This window comes from Bos javanicus, chromosome 9 (assembly GCF_032452875.1).
Source record: "Bos javanicus breed banteng chromosome 9, ARS-OSU_banteng_1.0, whole genome shotgun sequence".
In the NCBI taxonomy this organism is placed as follows: Eukaryota; Metazoa; Chordata; class Mammalia; order Artiodactyla; family Bovidae; genus Bos; species Bos javanicus.
This window is the reverse complement of record NC_083876.1, coordinates 15,628,010-15,649,817: the sequence shown is the minus strand read 5'-3', so window position 1 is coordinate 15,649,817 and position 21,808 is coordinate 15,628,010. Positions and strand designations below refer to the sequence as shown.

Below are 21,808 nucleotides of genomic sequence, written 5' to 3'. Positions count from 1 at the left end.
GTTTTTCTGTTAACGCCTGCTTCCACTAGGGAACCACAGTGCCGGCTGGACTGCCAGACGGCTTTTGCCCGCTCCAGAGTTTCAGCCTGTCCCCTCAGCCCACCCCCAACCACCCCATGGAGCTTCCTTAAAGCTCCCAGGGTCCGTCATCCAACCCTTAATGCAAACCCTCCACGCGAGCCTGGGCTTCCGCCCAGCTGCAGGGCCACCTCCCACGCTCCTCTTGGGGTCCCCATCTATCCTGGGACACTCAGGCCCTAAGATCAGTGCACCCAGAATCCCTCGGTTTGGCAAATATAAAAAATGACTGAGAGCGGAGTTCATTCTTCAGCTTCTAGTCCAGGGTAGGCTACGTGTGTTTGCCTTGGAAGTGTTCCTGAAAGCCTACTATAAACAGATTGTGGTAGTTGTTCTTGAGAATGGTAGAAAATTGAACTGAAACCCAAGCTTCTTATCGCATGCCCCTTCAAGCCAGAAAAATGTCCCATGGATAATTGATTCAATTCCACAAACTTGGAGTGTGTGCTCCAACAGCCATGTGCATGGTCCTGCTGCTGCTACCCTTCAGTCGTGTCCGACTCTATGCGACCCCATAGACGGCAGCCCACCAGGCTCCGCCGTCCCTGGGATTCTCCAGGCAAGAACACTGGAGTGGGTTGCCATTGCCTTCTCCATTGTGTGCAAGTGAAAAGTGAAAGTGAAGTCGCTCAGTCGCATCCGACTTGTAGCGACCCCATGGACTGCAGCCTACCAGGCTCCTCCATCCGTGGGATTTTCTAGGCAAGAGTACTGGAGTGGGGTGCCATTGCCTTCTCCAGTGCATGGTCCTATGTATCATCAAATAATTATTCTTAATCCTACCCTTCAGCAATAAGTCATAAGCAAACATTTCTGGCCAATAATAAAATAATAATAAAATGATAAATATGAACTTAAGTGTAGTTGTTTTTTTCTTTAAGTTCTTTTAGTCACTGACCTGCACAACAATTCTGGAGCCTGGCTATATCTCCTGCTAGCTTTGTTCCAGTAGGACACCTCAAATAGAAGATTTATTATATTTGATCTGGAGCAATATTAGTGATCACCTTCTTTAAATTTCTCTTTTTAGAGAGGGAAGAAATGGGTCTCAAAGATGCTAACCCGCATTCCAAGGCCACAGACAATTGCTAGCAGCCAGTTCTTCTCTCCCAGGGTGCTTGGGTGTGCACAGCAAGGATGAGCAGGTTAACTCCACGGCAAGTGAAGCCAAGCCCACAAAGTCCTCAGAATTTAGGAAAATAAGCCAGATGCACATGTGTGGAAGGTAAGGCATCTGCATTATATCTCAGATGAAACCCCAGAAGGGCACCATAGTTATTCAAATGACTAAGCATTCAGCACCAAGCACTGAATCGATACTCATGCCTTAAGAAGGAGCAGTCAGAAGACCAGGCTGCCTAAGGATTCCCTGGGCTCCAGACCCTTTGCTTCATGCATATTAATTTTAAACATTAATATTAATTAGTGTTTAAAATTATATATCCTATCTGCAGTGGTATAGAGACAAATATAATCCAGGCTGCATTATATTAATTTTTGTTTCTGATTTCAAAGAATTTAAAACATGTTCTTAAGTTCCTAAAAGTATGGTGGTCAAAACTGTGTCCAGTGCCCCTGCAGATTATATGGATTGGTATGTGTGAGTTTGTCATTCTTTGATGCCCCAAGCAAAGGAATGACACCCCCTCCTCCCCACCAACAAAACCAGGACTGCAAAGCCTCCGTGGTTGGGGAATGAAGGGGCCCCTGCTTTCTGCTCCTTTCAGACTTGGTCTCAGCCTCCTGGGAACTCCAGGGCTCTGGCTCTGCCTTTCTGAAATGGGAAAAGATGAGCCAGGAGTTTGCAATATAACCTCCAGCCGGCCAGGCCAGATCTGCTGTGGTGATCAGAGTCCTAACGGCTCCACCACTGGTCCTCTGGAGCTGCTCTTCCCACCGCCCGATAGCTGACAGACCTCGCCTCCCTGCACCAGTGCGCTCAGCATCGCAGTTTTCCAGCTCAGTTCAGTCTCTCAGTCATGTCCGACTCTTTGCGACCCCATGGACTGAAGCACGCCAGGCCTCCCTGTCCATCACCAACTCCCGGAGCTTACTCAAACTCATGTCCAAACAGTTGGTGATGCCATCCAACCATCTCATCCTCTGTCGTCCTCTTCTCCTCCTGCCTTCAATCTTTCCCAGCATCAGGGTCTTCTCCAAGGAGTCAGTTCGCATCATGTGGCCAAAGGATTGGAGTTTCAGCTTCAGCATCAGTACTTCCAATGAATATTCAGGACTGATCTACTTTAGGATGGACTGGTTGGATCTCCTTGCAGTCCAAGGGATTCTCAAGAGTCTTCTCCAACACCACCGTTCAAAAGCATCAATTCTTCGCTGCTCAGCTTTCTTTATAGTCCAACTCTCACATCCATACATGACTACTGGAAAAACCCATAGCTTTGAGTAGACAGACTTTGTTGGCAAAGTAATGTCTCTGCTTTTTTTTAATATGCTATCTAGGTTGGTCATAGCCTTTCTTCCAAGGAGCCAGCATCTTTTAATTTCATGGCTGCAGTCACCATCTGCAGTGATTTTGGAGCCCAGGAAAATAAAGTTTGTCACTGCTTTCATTGTTTCCGCATCTATTTGCCATGAAGTGATAGGACCGGATGCCATGATCTTAGTTTTCTGAATGTTGAGTTTTAAGCCAACTTTTTCACCCTTCTCTTTCACTTTCATCAAGAGTCTCCTTAGTCCTTCTCCGCAGTTTTTAAGGAGACAGAAATCAGTTCGGACCTTATATTAACAGTATAATTTCATTCCGAGTCTATTCCTACTTCTTTTGCTATTGAGCGCCACCTAGCGATCACTAGGTTTCATCGCATCAAAAAAAAAAGTCCACCGTAAAGGCCTAACAGGCCCTCAGCCGGGACCAGCCCTAAGAAGCCAGGGTTTCAGCCACACTGAGCTGAAATCCTGCCCTAGGATGGAACCCTATCAAAGCAGATGCCTCACGTCCTGTCCAATATTTGAGTGTTAGGGCAGCGCAAGGCAAGGGGATGACAAAATGGTAAAGAATGATGAAGTACAGGATAGAAAGGGAATAATACACAGAACCAAGGATTTGGGACAAGTGACAGGATGTTCTAGGGGAGGCATGTGAGTGCAATGATCCAGAGTTAGTGACACGTGGGCCTGAGACTCTCAGGGGCTGACAGGAAGGGAGAGTCTGTGTTTAAGCCTGAGCAGATGAGTAGAGTACCTTTGGGATCGGTAACAGAGGGTTTGAAAAAGACAGTCTTGGACCATCAAGGACCTATGAATTTATAAACTGCTTGATGACCTGGATCATAATCTTTTTAGCTTTAACTGTAAAGTGCTTCCAAGTGTCGCCTGCAGGCAGCAAGGACTGTTCACTAAATGCATTTTGATTACATGGTGTAGAGTTGAGAGACAACCTTCCTCAGTCAGCGCTTGGGAATGCTTTTCAAGACCTTTAAAATGCAAACCTACTGCTCTGCGTGCATGCATGCACGCTAAGTCACTCCAGTCATGTTCGACTCTGTGTGACCCTACGGGCTGTAGCCTGCCAGGTTCCGTCTGTCCATGGGATTCTCCCGGCAAGAATACTGGAGTGGGTTGCCATGCCCTCCTCCAGGGGATCTTTCCGACCCAGGGATCGAACCCATCTCCTGCGTTGAGAGGTGGGTTCTTTACCACTAGTGCCACCTAGAAGCCACTGCTCTGTAGGCTAGTCCCCAAAAAACGACACAGGCAAAGCAAGTACTCTATGAACTAAGTGCACTTGTTCTTCACATCTACCCAATTCAGGGCCCCCAAATGTGGATAAATTCATTTCCCGACTTCTGCCTTATGTGTTCAGTTCAGTTTTACTGGTGCATAGACTATGCTTGGCTGGGCTGAAGGGAATATTGGTAAAACAGAAACGTTTTTTAAATAGAAACTCATGTGGTTATCCCACATTTTCTATTACTTTTCAGAGGGGCAGGCTCTGTGCATTCAGTCTGCTTCCCAAGCTAAAGCTGTTTCTCCACAGCAGAGAGAGGGCAGTGGAGACTCTACTATTCCCTCACGGCCTCTGCTTTCAGGACGGCAGGTCTGAGTGTCAGGCTGCTGACAGCTGTTATTTATTAAGCCAGACCCTGGACGTGAATCACCTGGGTTGTCAGGGTAAATGTGAGTTATTTTCTAAACAGTGACAAAGATTCCTTTACGTAGCCGGCTTTAGGAACTGTCAGGCAGGGAAACTTCGCATTACTCAGGACTCTTTGTCCACAGGAAACCTCAAGTTGCAGAAAAATACAACTTTATGGAAATACCTAACAGGTCTACCTTGCTGGGAGACCCAAAAATATGTTTTCAAGGAACTGCTCTTGCCCACCCATTGGACTGGTCTCACAGACCTCCCCCACTCTCTTTTTCCACCACAGGGAGGCACTGGATCAGGAGTGAACACGAGGGTCAATGGAATCTCATCCCACAAGCTGCCCACACCCACAGACAGGGCTTCTGTGTGGTCAGTAAACTTGGCAAAGCAGCTGACTGCGGCCTTCACTGGAAGATGCGCAGTAGACATTAGCTTATCAGTGACTCTGAGAGGCTTACAAGGAAAAAGAGAGGGGACTGTAGCTGGAGTCAAAGTCCAGGGGAAAGAGAAACCCATTATGCTTATTTCATCTAGCACTTAAAAAAATAAATAAAAAATTAGCCACCAAGCCTACTTTTAGTATGTGTGTGTACTAAGTCGCTTCAGTCGTGTCTGACTCTCTGCAACCCCATGGACTGTATCCCCCTAGTCGCCTCTGTCCTTGGGATTCTCCAGACAAGAATACTGGAGTGGGTTGCCATGCCCTCCTCCAGGGGATCTTCGCAGCTCAGGGATCCAACCCGCATCTCTTACGTCTACCTGCATTGGCAGGTGGGCTCTTCACCACTAGCACCACCTGGGAAGCCCTATAAAACATTAAATCCGGCTGAATTCAAGCTCTGCAAATGTTCCTGCATGGGAAATACTAGCTCAGATGATCACTGAAACGATCCCAACTCTGAAACTTCCGAGATCTATGTACATGTTTTCTAAAGCACAAGTCTGTAATATTACAGCCCTCCCCTACCCGCAGATCCTTCATGGCCCTCACCTCCTGTCAAGTCCAAAGTCCTTAGCACGGCATTCAAGCCCTACCAAAGCTTGGCCTGAACTTACCTCTCCAGGCTCAATTCCCTTCCTTCCCATCCACGAGTCTCTGCTCCTCCCTTGCTGGACTTGCCCTGCTCCCTCTTCACATGCCTGTTTCACTCCCACCTCCGTGCCTCTGCTTATGGTGGGTCTGGTCAGAATTCCTTTCCCAGTCTTTGCACATCCAAATGCAATCCACCTTAGACACAGGCTTCAGCAATCTCCCTGGCCCCTGTATCTCTAATGTAACCTTGTGGTTAGAGTTCTTACACTAGACGAGACCCTTGGCTTCTTGTAGAGGAGCATCTGTGTGTGTCTTACTGTCCCCCCTCAGCTTCTTGAAAGAGTGGCTTCATACCGGATTGCCTGTCCCCTAGTCCCTAACTGGCTTCCCTGGTAGCTCAGCTGGTAAAGAATCCGCCTACAATGCAGGAGACCCTGCTTCAATTCCTGGGTTGGGAAGACCCACTAGAGAAGGTATAGGCTACCCACTCCAGTATTCTTGTGTTCCCTGGTGGCTCAGATGGTAAAAAAAATCCACCTGCAATGCGGGAGACCTGGGTTCACTCCCTGGGTTGGGAAGATCCCCTGGAGAAGGGAACAGGCTACCCACTCCAGTATTCTGGTGGACAGAGGAGCCTGGCAGACTACACTCCATGGGGTCGCAAAGAGTCTGACGTGACTGAGCAACTTTCACTTTCCCTCCACTAGTTCCTAGCACATGATAGGTGCCTATTGAAATAATCTGAAGGGTAAATAGCTGATGCGATTCAATGGGAAACCCTTCTAGGCAGAAAGGACCGTAGTCTGGGGACCAGTGGCCTGTTGTGGTTGTTCCATCAGCACGTGATGATACCAACCTTTTGCTTCTCCCCTGGAGAGCAAGGTGTGCTCAACTCCAAAAGACAAGGAAGGGGCTGGAAGGGGCCATGATTCTCCCAGAGCTAACAGTCTGAGATTTATAATTGTCTGTTGATTTGTAATCTACTTGATGAAGATTTTGAGACAATCCTACAGAATTAAGAATAGAGTGAAAAAGAACAATTGATGACTAAAAACAAAACAGAGAAAGACCTGAGGTCTATTTGAATTTTCAAAGAAAAGAACCTCTAGGGATCAGCAAGAGACTGAAAGAGATTTTCAAACCAGGAAGGTCTTGAAACTACTGACTGCTGCTTTAAAATGTAACCCTGATCTTACATACGTGTTTACCAACTAATCGCTGCAGAAAATGTTTGCCTTAAAAAAAAAATTCTAACAAAGAAAAAGAATTTTATTGAAATATAATTGATTTCTAGTGTTTCGTGTGTACAGCAAAATGATTCAGCTATACATACATAAAATATACATGTATTTTTTCAGATTTTTTCCATAATAGGTTATTACAATGTATTGCATATAGTTCCCTGTGCCATACAATATCTTGTTGTTAGTCTATTTTATATGTATTAGTGTGTATCTGTTGGAGAAGGCAGTGGCACCCCACTCCAGTACTCTTGCCTGGAAAATCCCATGGACAGAGGAGCCTGGAAGCCTGCAGTCCATGGGGTCACTGAGGGTTGGACACGACTGAGCGACTTCACTCTCGCTTTTCACTTCCATGCATTGGAGAAGGAAATGGCAATCCACTCCAGTGTTCTTGCCTGGAGAATCCCAGGGATGGGGGAGCCTGGTGGGCTGCCGTCTATGGGGTCGCACAGAGTCGGACACGACGGAAGCAACTTAGCAGCAGCAGCAGCAGCAGTGTGTATTTGTTAATTTCAAATTCCCAATTCATTCTTCCCCACTCCCTTCCCTTTTGGTAACCATAGTTTGTTGTGGCTGTGAATCTATTTCTGTTTTGTAAATAAGTTCACTCGTATCATTTTTTTTTAAGATTCCACATATAAGTGATACTCTATGATATTTGTCTCTCTCTCTGGTTACTTCACTTAGTGTGATAATCTCCATGTTGCTGATGTGTATATATATGTACCACATCTTCTTTATCCATTCCTCTGTTGATGGACATTTAGGTTGCTTCCATGTCTTGGCTACTGAACATAGTGCTGCTATGAACACTGGGGTGGGTGTATCTTTTTGAATTTAGAGTTTCTGTCTTTTCCAGATATATGTCCAGGGGGAAAAAAATTAATTCTCTAATGAAGTGGTTGTCAAAATGTGCTCCCCAGATCAGATACATTAACATCATCTACATTAGAGGATTTTTTAAATGTTCTGCTTGGTTTTTTCTTAAGTTTTTTTTTAATGTGGACCATTTTTAAAATCCTTATTGACTTTGTTACATTATTGCCTTTGTTTTTTGTGCGTCCTTTGGGGTTTTTTTTTGTTTGGTTGCTTGTTTTGGCCATGAGGCATGTAGGGATCTTAGTTCTCTGACCAGGGATGGAACTTGTATCGCCTTAATTGGAAAGCAGTCTTAGCCAGTGGACTGCCAGGGAAGTCTCCCTCTTCTGTTTGTTAGAGCCTTAGAGATACAGATTCTTGGTCTCTAAACCTCCTGCATCAGAAATTGTGATGGTGGGGCTCAGGAGTCTGACATTCAACAAGGCCTCTAGCTGATTCTGATGCACACCAGTTTGTGCATAATTAAATGCGGAGCTAAATATGTCATCACCTGTGTCTGTAAACTCATTCATTAAGGATATAGAAATGCTTGGTTCTCTTTACTCCACTCTGTTCTCACTCCTGTACAACTCATGTCACAGTGGGGCGATGGCAAACCTTTTCAATCTTCTGTCTTGACTTCTGCTGGTCCCACTGCTCAGGCATCCACGCATCAGTAAAATATACCCTGTTTTCTACAGCGGATCAAGCAGATCCCTGCAAATTCCTGGCCTGCGGCGAATTCGCCCAGTGTGTGAGGAATGAGTGGACCGAGGAAGCTGAGTGTCGCTGTCGATCGGGGGACCCAGGCCCTTGTGCTCCCATAGAGGACTGTGAAGACATCCCGGGGAAGGGAACACTGTGCAGGTGAGGCCAGCATCCCAGCTCTGAGACCTGAGAATCCGTTCCTCAGGCTTCTGAGACACCCATCATTAGAATGTCTTCACACGGTCCCTTAAACCCATGATTCTTAAACTTCAGCGAGCATCTGTCAGAGAAGTACTTGTGGAAACACACGTGGCCGGGCCATGCGAGGCTGTTTCTGATTCACTCAGTCTGGGTAGGGCCCACGCCTGGCTGCTGTTGCTGGGCCAAGGACCACACTTTGAGTACCACTTGTCCTCAGCCTTTCCAGTGTTTCATTAAGACCAATAAGGGAAGAAAAATGAGCCTGTATCAGTTTCTAATGATATCTAATGGCCACTTTCCCACTGGGGGCTCATGGCTAGCTGCTTACACAATCAACAAGAAAGGAGAGAAATTTAGCCCTTTTCCTGATGAAACATACCCTGTGACTTTCAAGTATCTTAAAGACCATTATCCAGTAGGGGTTAAGAAGCAATTGGCTCAGCAATTTACTAAGCAAGTAGCAAGACACATTTCCTAACTTCTCTAAACCTCAATTTTTCCCCGGATAATGAGACTAATAAAACCCCCCTGCTGGCTTGCTGCAGGGGGTATATGAAATGACATTTATTAAACATCTTTACAAAGAACACAAAACACAGAGTATCTATTCAAATAAGGGGGGATTATAATGATGCTGTCAATCTTCCCTGAGTTAATCCCAATTAAAACCCTGATGGGATTTGTTATGGAACTTGACGGTTCTGGAAATAAAAATGTACAAGAGAAAATCTTGAAGTACAGTGGTGGGGAGGCCGCTCTATAGGAATACATAACATAATAATCTTTAAAGCATTAAGATACACACAGACCTAGACAGTAGATCAATAAAACATACATAAGCCCCAAACAAAGCCTTATATAGCAGGAAATTTATTTTAACAAGCATTTCAAATCAGTCAGGTAAGTATAGAGTTAACAGCAATAGTTAGTATAAAACTGGCCCTCCATTTAGAAAAATAAATTCAAATTAGTTTATTACCACACACGAATCAACATCAAAGATTCAAACCTAAAATTGGAAGTATGAAAATATGAGGAGATTTTTTTTCTACATTTCTACAAATTGGGCTTTGAAAAAAATTTTTCCTGAATAAAATCCAAGAAGACATTAAGAAGAGGATTTCCACAGGGCCAAGGACACCAAAAATAAACAGATAAGCAATGAGGTGGGAGAAAAATATTTACAACTTATAGATAAAGGATGAATATCCCTACTAATAGGAGCTCCTACACATCAATAAAAGGTAAACGTACTAATATTAAAATGAGCAAAAAATACAGAGGCTCAGTTCATAGAAGATATCCAAATGACCCAGGAAGCATAGGAAAAGATAATCAATCTCACTACAAGTAGGGAAATCTAAAAGCAATATGGAGATATCATTCGTTACTCGTGAGTTTAGCAAAAGAAGGTTAATAGCATCCAGTGCAGATACTATCAGGGAAAAACAAGTTCTATCAGGCATTACCAGTAGAAAAAATGGGAAGACGTTATTGCAAGAGAAAGTTGTCAATATTTTAAATTTGACTAAGATGCTCTACTTTTAGACAATTATCCCTACAAAAATAGTTGCACTTTGCAATGTTCACAGCATCATTGCTTTGAGTCATGAAACAATTGTGCAGCCTATCGGTAGGGGATCAGTTAACTCCATAGTGTGGTGTTATATTCATTGTGAAACATGGCAGTTAAGAGCAGTAAGACGGTCTACTAGAACTGCTGTAGAAAAAGAGCAAGACATTTCATTAAATGAGAAAAGTAAATTTCAGGATAATAAATGCCATTTATGTAATGTATTAATAACAGGAATGTGTACGTCTAAGTATTTTAGGTTCAACCATATGGCATTGCCGTTTTGTCAATCACAAATCATACAATGTTATACGATTCATTCTAGTGATAGTCGCTCAGTCCTGTCCAACTCTTTGCGACCCCATGGACTGTCGGCGGCCAGGCTCCTTTGTCTATGGGATTCTCCAGGCAAGAACACCGGAGTGAGTTGCCATTTCCTTCTCCAGGGGATCTTCCCAACCCAGGGATTGAACACATGTCTCCTGCATTGCAGGCAGATTCTTTACCATCTGAGCCATGAGGGAAGCCTACTATTAAGAGACAATGCTAAGTATAGAGACAGGTCAACTTAAAAAGTATCAGCTTGACTTTATCTTGTAATCTGTAGACAATACATTAGAATACGTAATGAATCCATACAGCTTTTCCAAAGGAATACCAGAGACAGACAATCATCAATCAGATGAAATAATATAGATGAAGCTTATCTCTCTCAGAGAGATGGGGACTGGGCAAGTGGTCAGGAAGGAAATACAATGTGCTTTTAAAATCATAGCAAATATGTGGACTAATAGGTTCACTTAACTATCATTCCACTTAACAATGGAGAGGAGCAGATTTGTGGTCCACAGTTTTTAGTTATGTGAATATGTTCCTGTTTCACCTGTATAACATAAATGAAAGGGGAGGAAAGGAAGAAAGAGTAACGAGCAAGGCCCCAGTAAGATGTGGAAGAGAAAGGGGTTGCACATGCCCTTTACAAACAATGAATATAATTTCTATTTTAGTCAACCTTATTTCCTGTTTCAGATGGCTATACAATTTGTCATTTTAGACACCCTTCTTCTAGAGGAAGAAAGACCACTTTCTGGGTGGTTATAAATGAGGTCAGCAGAACAAAGCTTTCAGTGATCTGGAAAGCTGTCACGAGGGTTTGCTGTATCTACTGCCTCCACTTGTGCCTGCCTCTGGGGCTGACATGGACCCCAAAATGCAGTTACACAGGAATAAGGTGCCCCTTCAGTTCAGTTCAGTTCAGTCGCTCAGTCATGTCTGACTCTTTGCGACCCCATGAATCACAGCACGCCAGGCCTCCCTGTCCATCACCAACTCCCGGAGCTCACTCAGACTCACGTCCATCGAGTCAGTGATGCCATCCAGCCATCTCATCCTCTGTCGTCCCCTTCTTCTCCTGCCCCCAATCCCTCCCAGCATCACAGTCTTTTCCAATGAGTCAGCTCTTCGCATGAGGTGGCCAAAGTACTGCAGTTTCAGCTTTAGCATCATTCCTTCCAAAGAACACCCAGGGCTGATCTCCTTTAGAATGGACTTGTTGGATCTCCTTGCAGTCCAAGGGACTCTCAAGAGTCTTCGCCCACACCACAGTTCAAAAGCATCAATTCTTCGGCACTCAGCTTTCTTCACAGTCCAACTCTTACATCCATACATGACCACTGGAGAAACCATAGCCTTGACTGCTGCTGCTGCTGCTGCTGCTGCTGCTGCTGCTGCTGCTAAGTCACCTCAGTCATGTCCGACTCTGTGCGACCCCAGAGACGGCAGCCCAACAGGCTCCTCCGTCCATGGGATTTTCCAGGCAAGAGTACTGGAGTGGGGTGCCATTAGCCTTGACTAGATGGACCTTTGTTGGAAAAGTAATGTCTCTGCTTTTCAATATGCTATCTAGGTTGGCTCCCCTTACACCAATTCAATTCAACAAACGTGTTTGAATACCCATGTGCTCGTTGCCATGTTAGATGCTGGGTAATAGCTAGGAAGGGAGGGAGGGAGAAAGGGCCCCATGGACTGTAGCCTGCCAGGCTCCTCTGTCCATGGAATTCTCCAGGCAAGAATACTGGAGTAGGTGGCCATTTCCTTCTCCAGGGGATTTTTTCCATCCAGGGATCAAACCCAGTTCTCCCATATTGCAGGCAGATTCTTTACTGTCTGAGCCATCGGGGAAGCCCAATAAATAGGAAAGGAGGGAGAGAGAAGAAGAGTAGGAAGAAAGGACACAAGAAGAATGAAGAGAAACTCAATTTCTTTGGGTGGTAGAGAAGAGAAATCTGCCACATCCCCTCAGTTCTACTCTTTCCAACTCCTTGATTAAAGATCCCTTTTCAAATGTGAAGTATTAAGCCCTAAGAGTATTATATCCTCTGGAGAAGGAAATGGCAACCTACTCCAGTATTCTTGCCTAGAGGATTCCATGGACAGAGGAATCTGGTGGGCTGCTCTCCATGGGGTTGCACAGAGTCGGACATGACTGAAGAGACTTAGCATGCATGTATGCATTGGAGAAGGAAATGGCAACCCACTCCTGTAGTCTTGCCTGGAGAATCCCAGGGAAAGAGGAGCCTGGTGGGCTGCCATCTGCGGGGTTGCACAGAGTTGGACACGACTGAAGCAACTTAGCAGCAGCAGCAGCAACATTATATCCTCAGCATGAAGATAAACCCCACTGCCCCCATGAGGTGCTTCAGACAGATTCTCACTGGAGAAAAATCGGAGCCCAGGGGTGCTCTGAGCATCTCTCCTGGACCCCTACCACCTGTTCTTTGTCTCATCAGTTATTTCTGTCCCTCACAGGATGCCATCATTTGTGTGACTCTGGCAATTTACTTATTTGAGGATCAGATGACAAATGAAGTGTAGATAGGTGGGGGCACAGCCACACCCAGCTGCAGACTGGCTGCCTAGGAACTCCTGAGCCCCTAGCCATTCTGAGAGCCCAGGGCAAAGCTCCACCCACCAGTGGACTAACAACTCCAGGATCCCCAGAGCCCTTAGTCAGAGACCCTGGAACCTGGATTCACCCCTCAGAGGGTAGGCACCAGCCCCAAGATCCCCCTGGGCCACAGGCCCCCCTATCAGCAAGCTGTCTCCAGGTCTGAGACACCTTGGAGCCCTCAGTCAGCTGCCCCACTCATGATGGGCCAACACCTCTTTTAGAACATCCTAGATCCCCAGGCCAGCCACATTAGGAACTGGCTCTGCCTACCAGCAGGCTAACACTAGATCCTGGACCATTGGCTCTGTAACAACCCACCCTAGAGCCAGGTTCCACCCACCAGTGACCTGGTGCTAATCTTGGCACCCACCAGGGCCATGTAGTCAGCCACCTTATGACCTGGTCCCACCCACAAGTGACCAGTAGCCGCCACACAAGTCAGGGTTTGGCAACCAAATAGACCAGGACCAGGCACATCTACCAGACCATCCGCAGTAGTCAGCCTGGCACAACAGAAGAGCCAATTCTGCGCACACAAAGCATGTGTCTAGAGCATGTAGCTCCGGTGACCAGAGGGGAGTGTACCACTTGGATGCACAGGATATCTCCTACAAAGGCCACTTCTTCAAGGTTAGGAACTGTAACCAACATATCAAATACATAGAAATGAAAATAGCAAATTAAGCAGAAGAATATGCTCCAAAGGTACAAGATAAGATCCTGAAAGAACTAAGTGAAGTGGGGATAAACAATTTACCCAATAAGGAGTTCAAGGTAATGATTGCAAAGATGTTCAAAGAATTTGGAAGACAAGTGGATGAATAAAGTGAGAAGTTAAAAGCTTTTAACAAAGTGAGAAATATAAACAAGCACCAGAGATGAAGAATACAATAACTGAAATTTAAAAAAATACACTAGAAAGAATAGTAGATTAGATGATACAGAGTGAATTGGAAGACAGAGATGTAGAAATCCCTGAAGCTGAGACAAGAAAAAGAAAAAAAAATGATGACAGATTTAGAGACCTCCGAGACAACATCAAGCATATAAGGGTCCCAGAAGGAGAAGAGAGATGAAGAGGAAGAGGACATATTTGAATACATGAGAGTTGAAAACTTCCTCAGCCTGGGAAAGGAAACAGACACCCAGGTCCAGGAAGCACAGAGAGTCACAAACAGGCACAATCCATAGAGGACCACACTAAGACACACTGTAGTTAAAACGGCAAAAATTGAAGAGAAAAAGAACATTAAAAGCACCAACGGAAAAGCGACAAGAAGGTAAGGCTGTCAGTTGACTTTTCACCAGAAACTGCAGGCCAGAAGGGAGGGGCATGACATATTTAAAGTGATGAAAGGGAAAAACATACAACCCAGAGTACCCTACCCAGCAAGGCTTTCATTCAGAGTTTATGGAGAGATCAAAATTTTACAGACAAAAAAAAGCCAAAAGAATTCAGCACCACCAAACCAGTTTTACAAGAAATGTTAAAAGGATGCACCAAGCACAAATTCCCATAACTAGAAATATGAAAATTATGAGAGAAAAGAATCTCTTTGTTAAAAGCAAATATTAATGTATATAAAGTTAATAAATCAACCACATATAAAGCTAACAGGGAGGTTAAAAACAAAAGCAGTAAAATCATCTATATCCACAGTAAATAGTTTAGAAATATACAAAAGTATGTAAAACAAAAACAATAAACATGATCTAGGGGAATTAAAAATGCTGGGTTGTTAAAATGCATATAAATTTAAGAGATCAGCAACTTAAAATAATTATATGTATGGCTATTTTATATAAATCATATTTATTTATGTATTGTCTTTATATGAATGATATCTCATGGTATGCACAAACCAAAACTCTCTAATAGATACACAAAAAAGGAGAAAATAAATTCAAACATAACACTAAAGATAATAAATCAGAAAGGAAGAGAATAAAAGAATAAAAATGAAAAAAAAGAACTACAAAAACAAACCCCCAAAATAATTAACAAAATGGCAATATGCACATAGCTATCAATAATTACTTTATATAAGATGGTGGGGTAGGAGAACATGAGCCATGAACAAATCCCCCCATGAACACATCAAAAATATATCTACACATGGAACAATTCTCCCTGAAAAATAACTGGAAACTGGCAGAAAGATGACTGTACAACCAAGGCTGTAAGAAAGATCCACATGGCATCAGGTAGGAAATGAAGAAAAGTGATCAGGTCTGGACCTGTGTCCCTGGAAGGGGGCTCAGCGGAAAAGGGAGATTACACAGGCGAACACCTTCCCTGGGGAGTGAACAGTGAGGGCTCCAGATTTGACGCCCCAGTCCTAGGGTCCTACATGGGGGAGACAAGACCCCCTGGCTGGTTGGAAGATGGCTGGGACTAACAGGAGGGCTGTGGGAAGCCTGGACTCAAGCACACAGGTAAGGTACAAACTTCCTGTTACAAAATAAATGTCACAGGTACGAAATGTGGAGTGTGAGGAATATCGTCGATAACTGTAATAAATGTGTAGAGTGACACGCTGTAGCTAGACACACCGTGTTGATCATTTAGAAATGTACAGGAATCTTGAATCACTGTGTTGTGTAACAGGAAATAACGATAGTATTACAGGTCAGTTTTACTTCAAAAACAAACAAACTCACAGAAAGATGAGATTTGGGGTTACCAGAGGCAGGATCTGGCTAGGGGGAATTTGATGAAGGTGGTCAAAAGTTACAAACTTCCAGTTATGAAATAGATAAGTACTATGACAGTATGGTAAGTATAATTACCACTGCTGTGACATTATAAATTAAAGTTGAGAATACTGAGTTCTCATGACAAGGAAAAATATTTTTTTTCTCTATTTCTTTGTCTTCTACCCAAGATGATGCATGTACATTAAACTTATCATAGTCATCATTTCATGATGTATGTAAGTCAAAACATTATCTCTACACCTTAAACTTTTACAGTGCTGATGTCAATTATATCTCAATTAAGCTGGAAGAAAAAGAGATTGGAGGCTTTAAAGTTAGTCCCAAGTTCCAAGTTTAAGCTCTACCCAAACTAGTTGCAGTCCATGGGGTCACTAAGAGTCAGACACGACTGAGCGACTTCACTTTCACTTTTCACTTTCCTGCATTGGAGAAGGAAATGGCAACCCACTCTAGTGTTCTTGCCTGGAGAATCCCATGGACGGAGAAGCCTGGTGGGCTGAAGTCCATGGGGTCGCACAGAGTCGGACACGACTGAAGCAACTTAGCAGCAGCAGCAGCAAACTAGTTGCGACCTTAAGCTACATTTCCCCACTTTAAGCCTCAATGTCTCATCTTAAAATGAGGACAAGAAGAATAAATTTGTGGATTTGGTAAGCAATACCTTAGATGCTCCTGGGTGTCAACTGCTCTGTGCTGGCATCATTAGAGCTGTGTGACCGTTATCAACAAAGGGCAGCCCTGTAAGGAAAAATCGATTCCCTACCTGGAACTTACAAGTAGTCTCAGAGGGAAATCAGCTGAGGACACTGAGTGTTACAGCTTTGAAAGCAGCATTCTCTAAAGAACCGTACACTTGGCTGCATTTTTGTTATTCCACCTGAAAGTGAAGAGAGAGATGAGGGTGTCCTGAGGGCGAGGGCCCTGCTGGGAAGATGAGGCCCCTGACACACAGCACGTTTGCACCTGGTTCAGGGCTTCATTCTAGCGCCGAGTCACTGCCATTCGCTGTATTTTCACCTTTTTCTTTCAGTTCCTTTCCTCCGTTCAATATTTATGAACAGAGACCATACATTTTTCATTTCCTTCAGGTTTCGATTTTTATACATAGAATCAGTTGTACTAGCAACATGGCAAACTGCTCCCCAGAATAAACAAAATTTCCACTTTCCAAGGTCTCTTTTTTTGGCCTGATGAGCTTGACTTTTATTAATCATAATTACCATTATAAGTGCACTGAACATGCAAATCTACATCTAACAGAGTAAATTATACATGATTTTTCCTCTTCAGAATTAAGCTTTTTCACTTTGTCCTTCAGTAGGGCCTAACATGTTCTCTATGACATTATTTATAACAATGAAAACCATTTCCAAATATAGGGGCCAGATTAAGTACATGATGGTAAAAAGTGAAATTTATGAGGTTTTAATAATATGGAAGTAATGTTTTCATTACAGCAAGATCATAGGTTTACTCACATGCTATACCTCAAATAGGGTGGGGTGGGAGAAGGCCCATTTTTTTTTTTTTTCCTTTAGAAGCTATTCCTAACTCCCTTTTGAACCCTTTCTCCACTGGATAATGGAGGTATGGGGGGAAATATGAGAGGGAGAGCTTTGAGTTTAATATACTCCAATCTAGTTTATAAAACTTCATTTGATTAATAGTTCAAATAATCATTTGAGGCAACTCAGCTCCCTTGGGATATACAGCCCAGCTCACAGGTCCTCCCCAACTCCCCTGTCTCCCCCCAGGTGGTATCTGGATGTATGGCAGAGCGAGGTGGCTCTCCTTGTCTTACAAGATCCTTTGAGAAGTTTCTATTGCCATGGTCCCCTCACCGGTGACCTCTTAGTCCTGATGCCAGTGTCTGCCTGATCCTTGGTACTCTCGGAGCCTCCAATTTGCCCAACTAGGGCAAATACGAACCAAAAATGCTACCTTAGCTAGAGGCAGGAGGAGCCAGGAACTTGATACTCATCCTCTTCAAACCCATCTCAGTTTTCCGCCTTCTTCCACTCAAACACAAGGACAGGAACAGGGTTTCCCTCCTTCCCCCTTTCCCTGAAATTATACTGGACAGAATATTCACAGAAGGGAAAGAGTTTACTGATAAGGAAATATACATCAGAAAACATCTCACAAATATCATACTCATTTTGCAATTTAAAGAGGGAAAAAAAGCAAGGTGCAAAATGTGTGTACAGTATTATCAGAGGTTATATTACATGTATATATGAGAGTCTGGAACTATATACATACAAATTTTAAATACATTATATTTTTAAATTGATTAACAAAATGTTATTACAGAGTTGTTTTTCAGCAACCATAAGTCAGAATTTGAGTTCAAAAATAACCCCACTTCTTGCAAGATAAACATCACTCTTTCCCATGAGCTTTGTGCAATCCTTCTGAGACCATTGCCAATGGAATAGTAAGCCAACTGGAAGGCAGAACTCAGTGGGGGTGGGGGAATGCAGGAGCATGTTTCCCCCAACTCCAATGGAAGACACCTGCAAAAATATGCTATTTTCACGTGTCACAATCATTTTAAAACATTATATGAGAAAACTGTAGCTGCTCTTAATATTGGTAAGTCCAGGAAACAGGATATGTTGTTTTCGCTTTCTTTTGCAGATCACTAGACCAATCTAAAAATCAAGTGTATGAACCTGGTGTTAAAAAGTTCCAACGTCAGCAAGATAACAAGGTAAGACTGTATTTTTATATGTTGGTTTTAATTGTTGAATTAGAATTCTGAAGGAAATTAAAAATATTTCTGGGCCTGACTCATATTTTAAATAGAGATAAGAAAAAACACTTTTCCTTTATTTGCCAGGCTTTTTAATTTTGTGTTTTAAGAGGGAAAAAGGCAATTCCTGGTACAAAAAGGATAGAGACAGAGGCTGGCACTAATTGAAATATGTAGACAAAACAGTAAGATTTCAGGAAAAAAAAAAGCATATTATAATATTTCTAACCTTTTCTTATAAAAATACACATGCAGTTTATCAAATGCATTTCAACAAGGTTGAATTTTTCATAATCATTATTTATATACCTGGAGTTGAGTAATTATATATATATATATATATACACACATATAAAATCTTGTGACATGTCTTTTTATTTCAAATAATCAGCTAAAACAAAAATATGTAGGAGAAACATGATTTGTGAACAATGAGCAGCATCAAAAATTCCTAAAAGTTCATCCTCAGATAAAGGTTTCTTCCAGTGTTCAAGATGTCTCTTTGAAAATACTCATCCATTCAATCTTTTTTTTTGACTAAAATTTTATTCTGCAAAGGGAAATAACTTATCTAATAACCAAGTTAGCATAAGAACTTTTAAAATAACTTTTTGAAAAATACCTTGGACAATTTATAGCCTAAAATAACCTAGTTTCAAAAATTATACCTAATCTTTATGGTAAAAAATGAGTGTTAATCAGCCAGTGTCCTGTCCAGTCTACCTGAGATCTCTCTCTCTCTCTCTCTCTCTCTCTCTCTATATATATATATATATACATATACACACACACATATATACGGTGCTAAATGGAAACACACACAACAAAGCTTGCAACTGAAACTCAGCATACAGTCAATATACAGTCAAGAGGGATGCTGAGGCCACCACACACACACATATATCCAAGGGGGCACAAAGAATAATGTGTGCCACTTTTATTTCCTAAAACAAAGAACATTGAAAAGACAGGAAAGGGTCAGACTTGGGCCATAAAATGACAGCAGGACACAGGAGCTGATCATGAAATCTCCAGGATGAAGTGTACACCAACTGAATCCAGAAGGACCAGGGAGAATCAAAAACCACATTTCAAATGAAGCAGCAGTCTGGAATAATAATGCTTGGAAGGGCACATGGTGACTGATTCACAAGCTATTTGCCACCCCTGCTTCAAGATACTGGTTCAGTCTGAGAAGGTTTAGGAAGAAATTGACTACATTCTCAGTAGGTTGTAAAGTTAGAGATATCTGGGGGGAGGACATCTCCCACCTTTCAAAGAATATATCCTAAATGACAAGCATATTATCTCATCTACCAGCAGAGCTAATATTGGAATGAATCACTGGTTTTGACCTTGGATGGCATTTCTTAATCTCTTAAAAATATTTCTCTTCCAGGTAACTATGAAAAGAAATTTGAATTACTGACTATAGGATATGAAGAATTTAACTATCAAGATTGGGAAGGAAATTAAAAACTGGAAGTGTACAAATTACCATCTAATCTATCTCAAGAGAAATGACTTGCTTTCTCAAGGAAAATTGGATTCACTCTCTCAAAATTCTGAAAACCTAGGCAGGCATATCCACTGGTCATCAAAATCCAGGCATGTAATCAACACAGAACCAGGACACATCACATTTCAAATAGAGAAGACTTAGATACTTGAAGACCAATAAATTCTGAAGAAAAAGCAGCTTATTATCAAAACCCAAAACACAATCAGTGAAACAGAGTAAATATTTTGGTTATTTCTCAGTGACAGTCAAGGTGATAGCAAACCAGGTTTTTGTCTAGCCGCCCTTAAAATATTGCTCACAGATCATTTACAAGTGCAACTTATTATTTGGGGGCAGGGGGGTGGGATTGACCATATACCGGGAAATAAAGCTCTTCACATGTTAGGATGTACATAAAAGATTACGCATGCAAGGAGGTGCAGAATGAATGCATAAGGGACATGAACTGTGGTGAGCACATAGATGCTCCACACTTCAGTGTCTGTAACTCACATACCTCTTCAGTGCTTAGGCATACTAGTTGTGTAAGAAATTACTGCTTACACAGTAGATAATTTTGCTGCCAATAATTCCTAGGTTGTTCCTTTGAAGAACTGGGATATACACATCATGGAAAAAATCTTACTTTTCTTGTAACTGCATAGACCTATTTTAGAGGAAGATATTATATAGGGGGAAAAAGTGAGGTTGTACTTTGTGACATAACCAATCCTCTTTCCCAACACGGATGAACTGTATGTTTCTACAATTTGCTAACCTCACTGGGTAATCCTGGACACTAACTGTGGTGTGTGCAGAGGCAGACTGGCATCAAAGTGTTCCAGTTCAGCCAGTTTGCAATGTGCATTGAATGAAAAATGAATTCCTCCATATCTCTTTCAAATGTTCAACTATCAATTATATTTGATGCAAAACTTTAATTTCAATAAAATATGATATGTCCTATATCTCCATAGATTTATAATGTGTGTTTACTAGGTATCTCCTGGATTTGCTTTACAGATTATGGTCAATGATTTTAAGCATGCAAACCCTTGGGAAAAAACCACTGATATTTGTCTCCCAAAGGCATAACTTTGACCCCTATTCTCGTCCCAATTCTCCCCAAAGTGAGGAGTGATGATATAGGATGGAGACTGTGTCCTGATAAAGTGCTGCAAAGCCAAGAATGGTGGCAAGACATGTACCTGCTCATTTCCACGGCCTTGGAACTCCCCAGAGGAAAACGTGCTTGTCAGAAGCATGACAGGCCAACCAGAAGCATGCAAGAACAATTCCATCAAGACAGAAAATGAAAATCTGACGCCATTACCTCCCCCATAACGTGCCCTCCACATGTGAGTTGTGCTGTGACTACTACAGAGAATGCTGCTTTGGGTAAGGAAAGAGAAGTGGGCAGGCACTCCAGCTTCTGTGGGGAAGGGCTCCTGTGGAAGCAAGTGTCCCCCACCCTTTGGATCACCCACTTTATGGATTGGTCTTTTCCAACCCCCCAGAGAAGAGCTGCTGAGGTAAGCCGGCCCGCCCCCCTGCCGTCAGAAGACCCTTCTGGATCACGGTAGGCTTCACACGAGTCAGCCTACAGAGACCAGCTGTCTCTCAGGGAGGAACCTTCTTTGGGTCCCCGGTTTTTACATCCTGTGTCACCTCACAAACAGACTGATGAGGGTCTGGGGAAATGCAGCCAAGATTTGGTTTCTCTTTAACCTAGGCAAAGTGGCTCACATATGATCCTGCTTTTCCCTGGAGGGAGAAACCAGAAGTTTGGGGTCAGAGCTCAAAGACCTTCCAATCACCCAGGTTCCTTGCCTGTTTCTCCACCTCCTGGCACAGAGTTTCCAGTGACTGGACCAACTTCAAGATCCCAGCTTCTCCAATTTATTCCAGGCAACACATGCAACATTTACAACTTTGCAACACTTTGCAACTCTATTAAAAGCACAAGAAGCAAGAGGAAGTTCTACATAGAAAGCATTTATTATTTGTATTTCCAGTACATCAGTATTTTAGGACAGTGTCAGATACACATCTTTAGGAAATAAGGAAAAATTAAGTAACAG

At 42.9% G+C, this 21,808-nt stretch overlaps 1 protein-coding gene across 1 annotated transcript in view; it reads left to right on the top strand.

Moving 5' to 3' along the window:
• IMPG1 (interphotoreceptor matrix proteoglycan 1) overlaps nt 1-18,341 on the top strand; it is a 120,964-nt gene extending 102,623 nt beyond the window's left edge. Inside the window, 2 exon segments of the mRNA XM_061427255.1 lie at nt 8,023-8,188; nt 18,112-18,341. Coding sequence (XP_061283239.1) covers nt 8,023-8,188; nt 18,112-18,235 — 290 coding nt within the window. The 3' untranslated portion in view covers nt 18,236-18,341.
• Nucleotides 18,342-21,808: the final 3,467 nt, after the last annotated feature.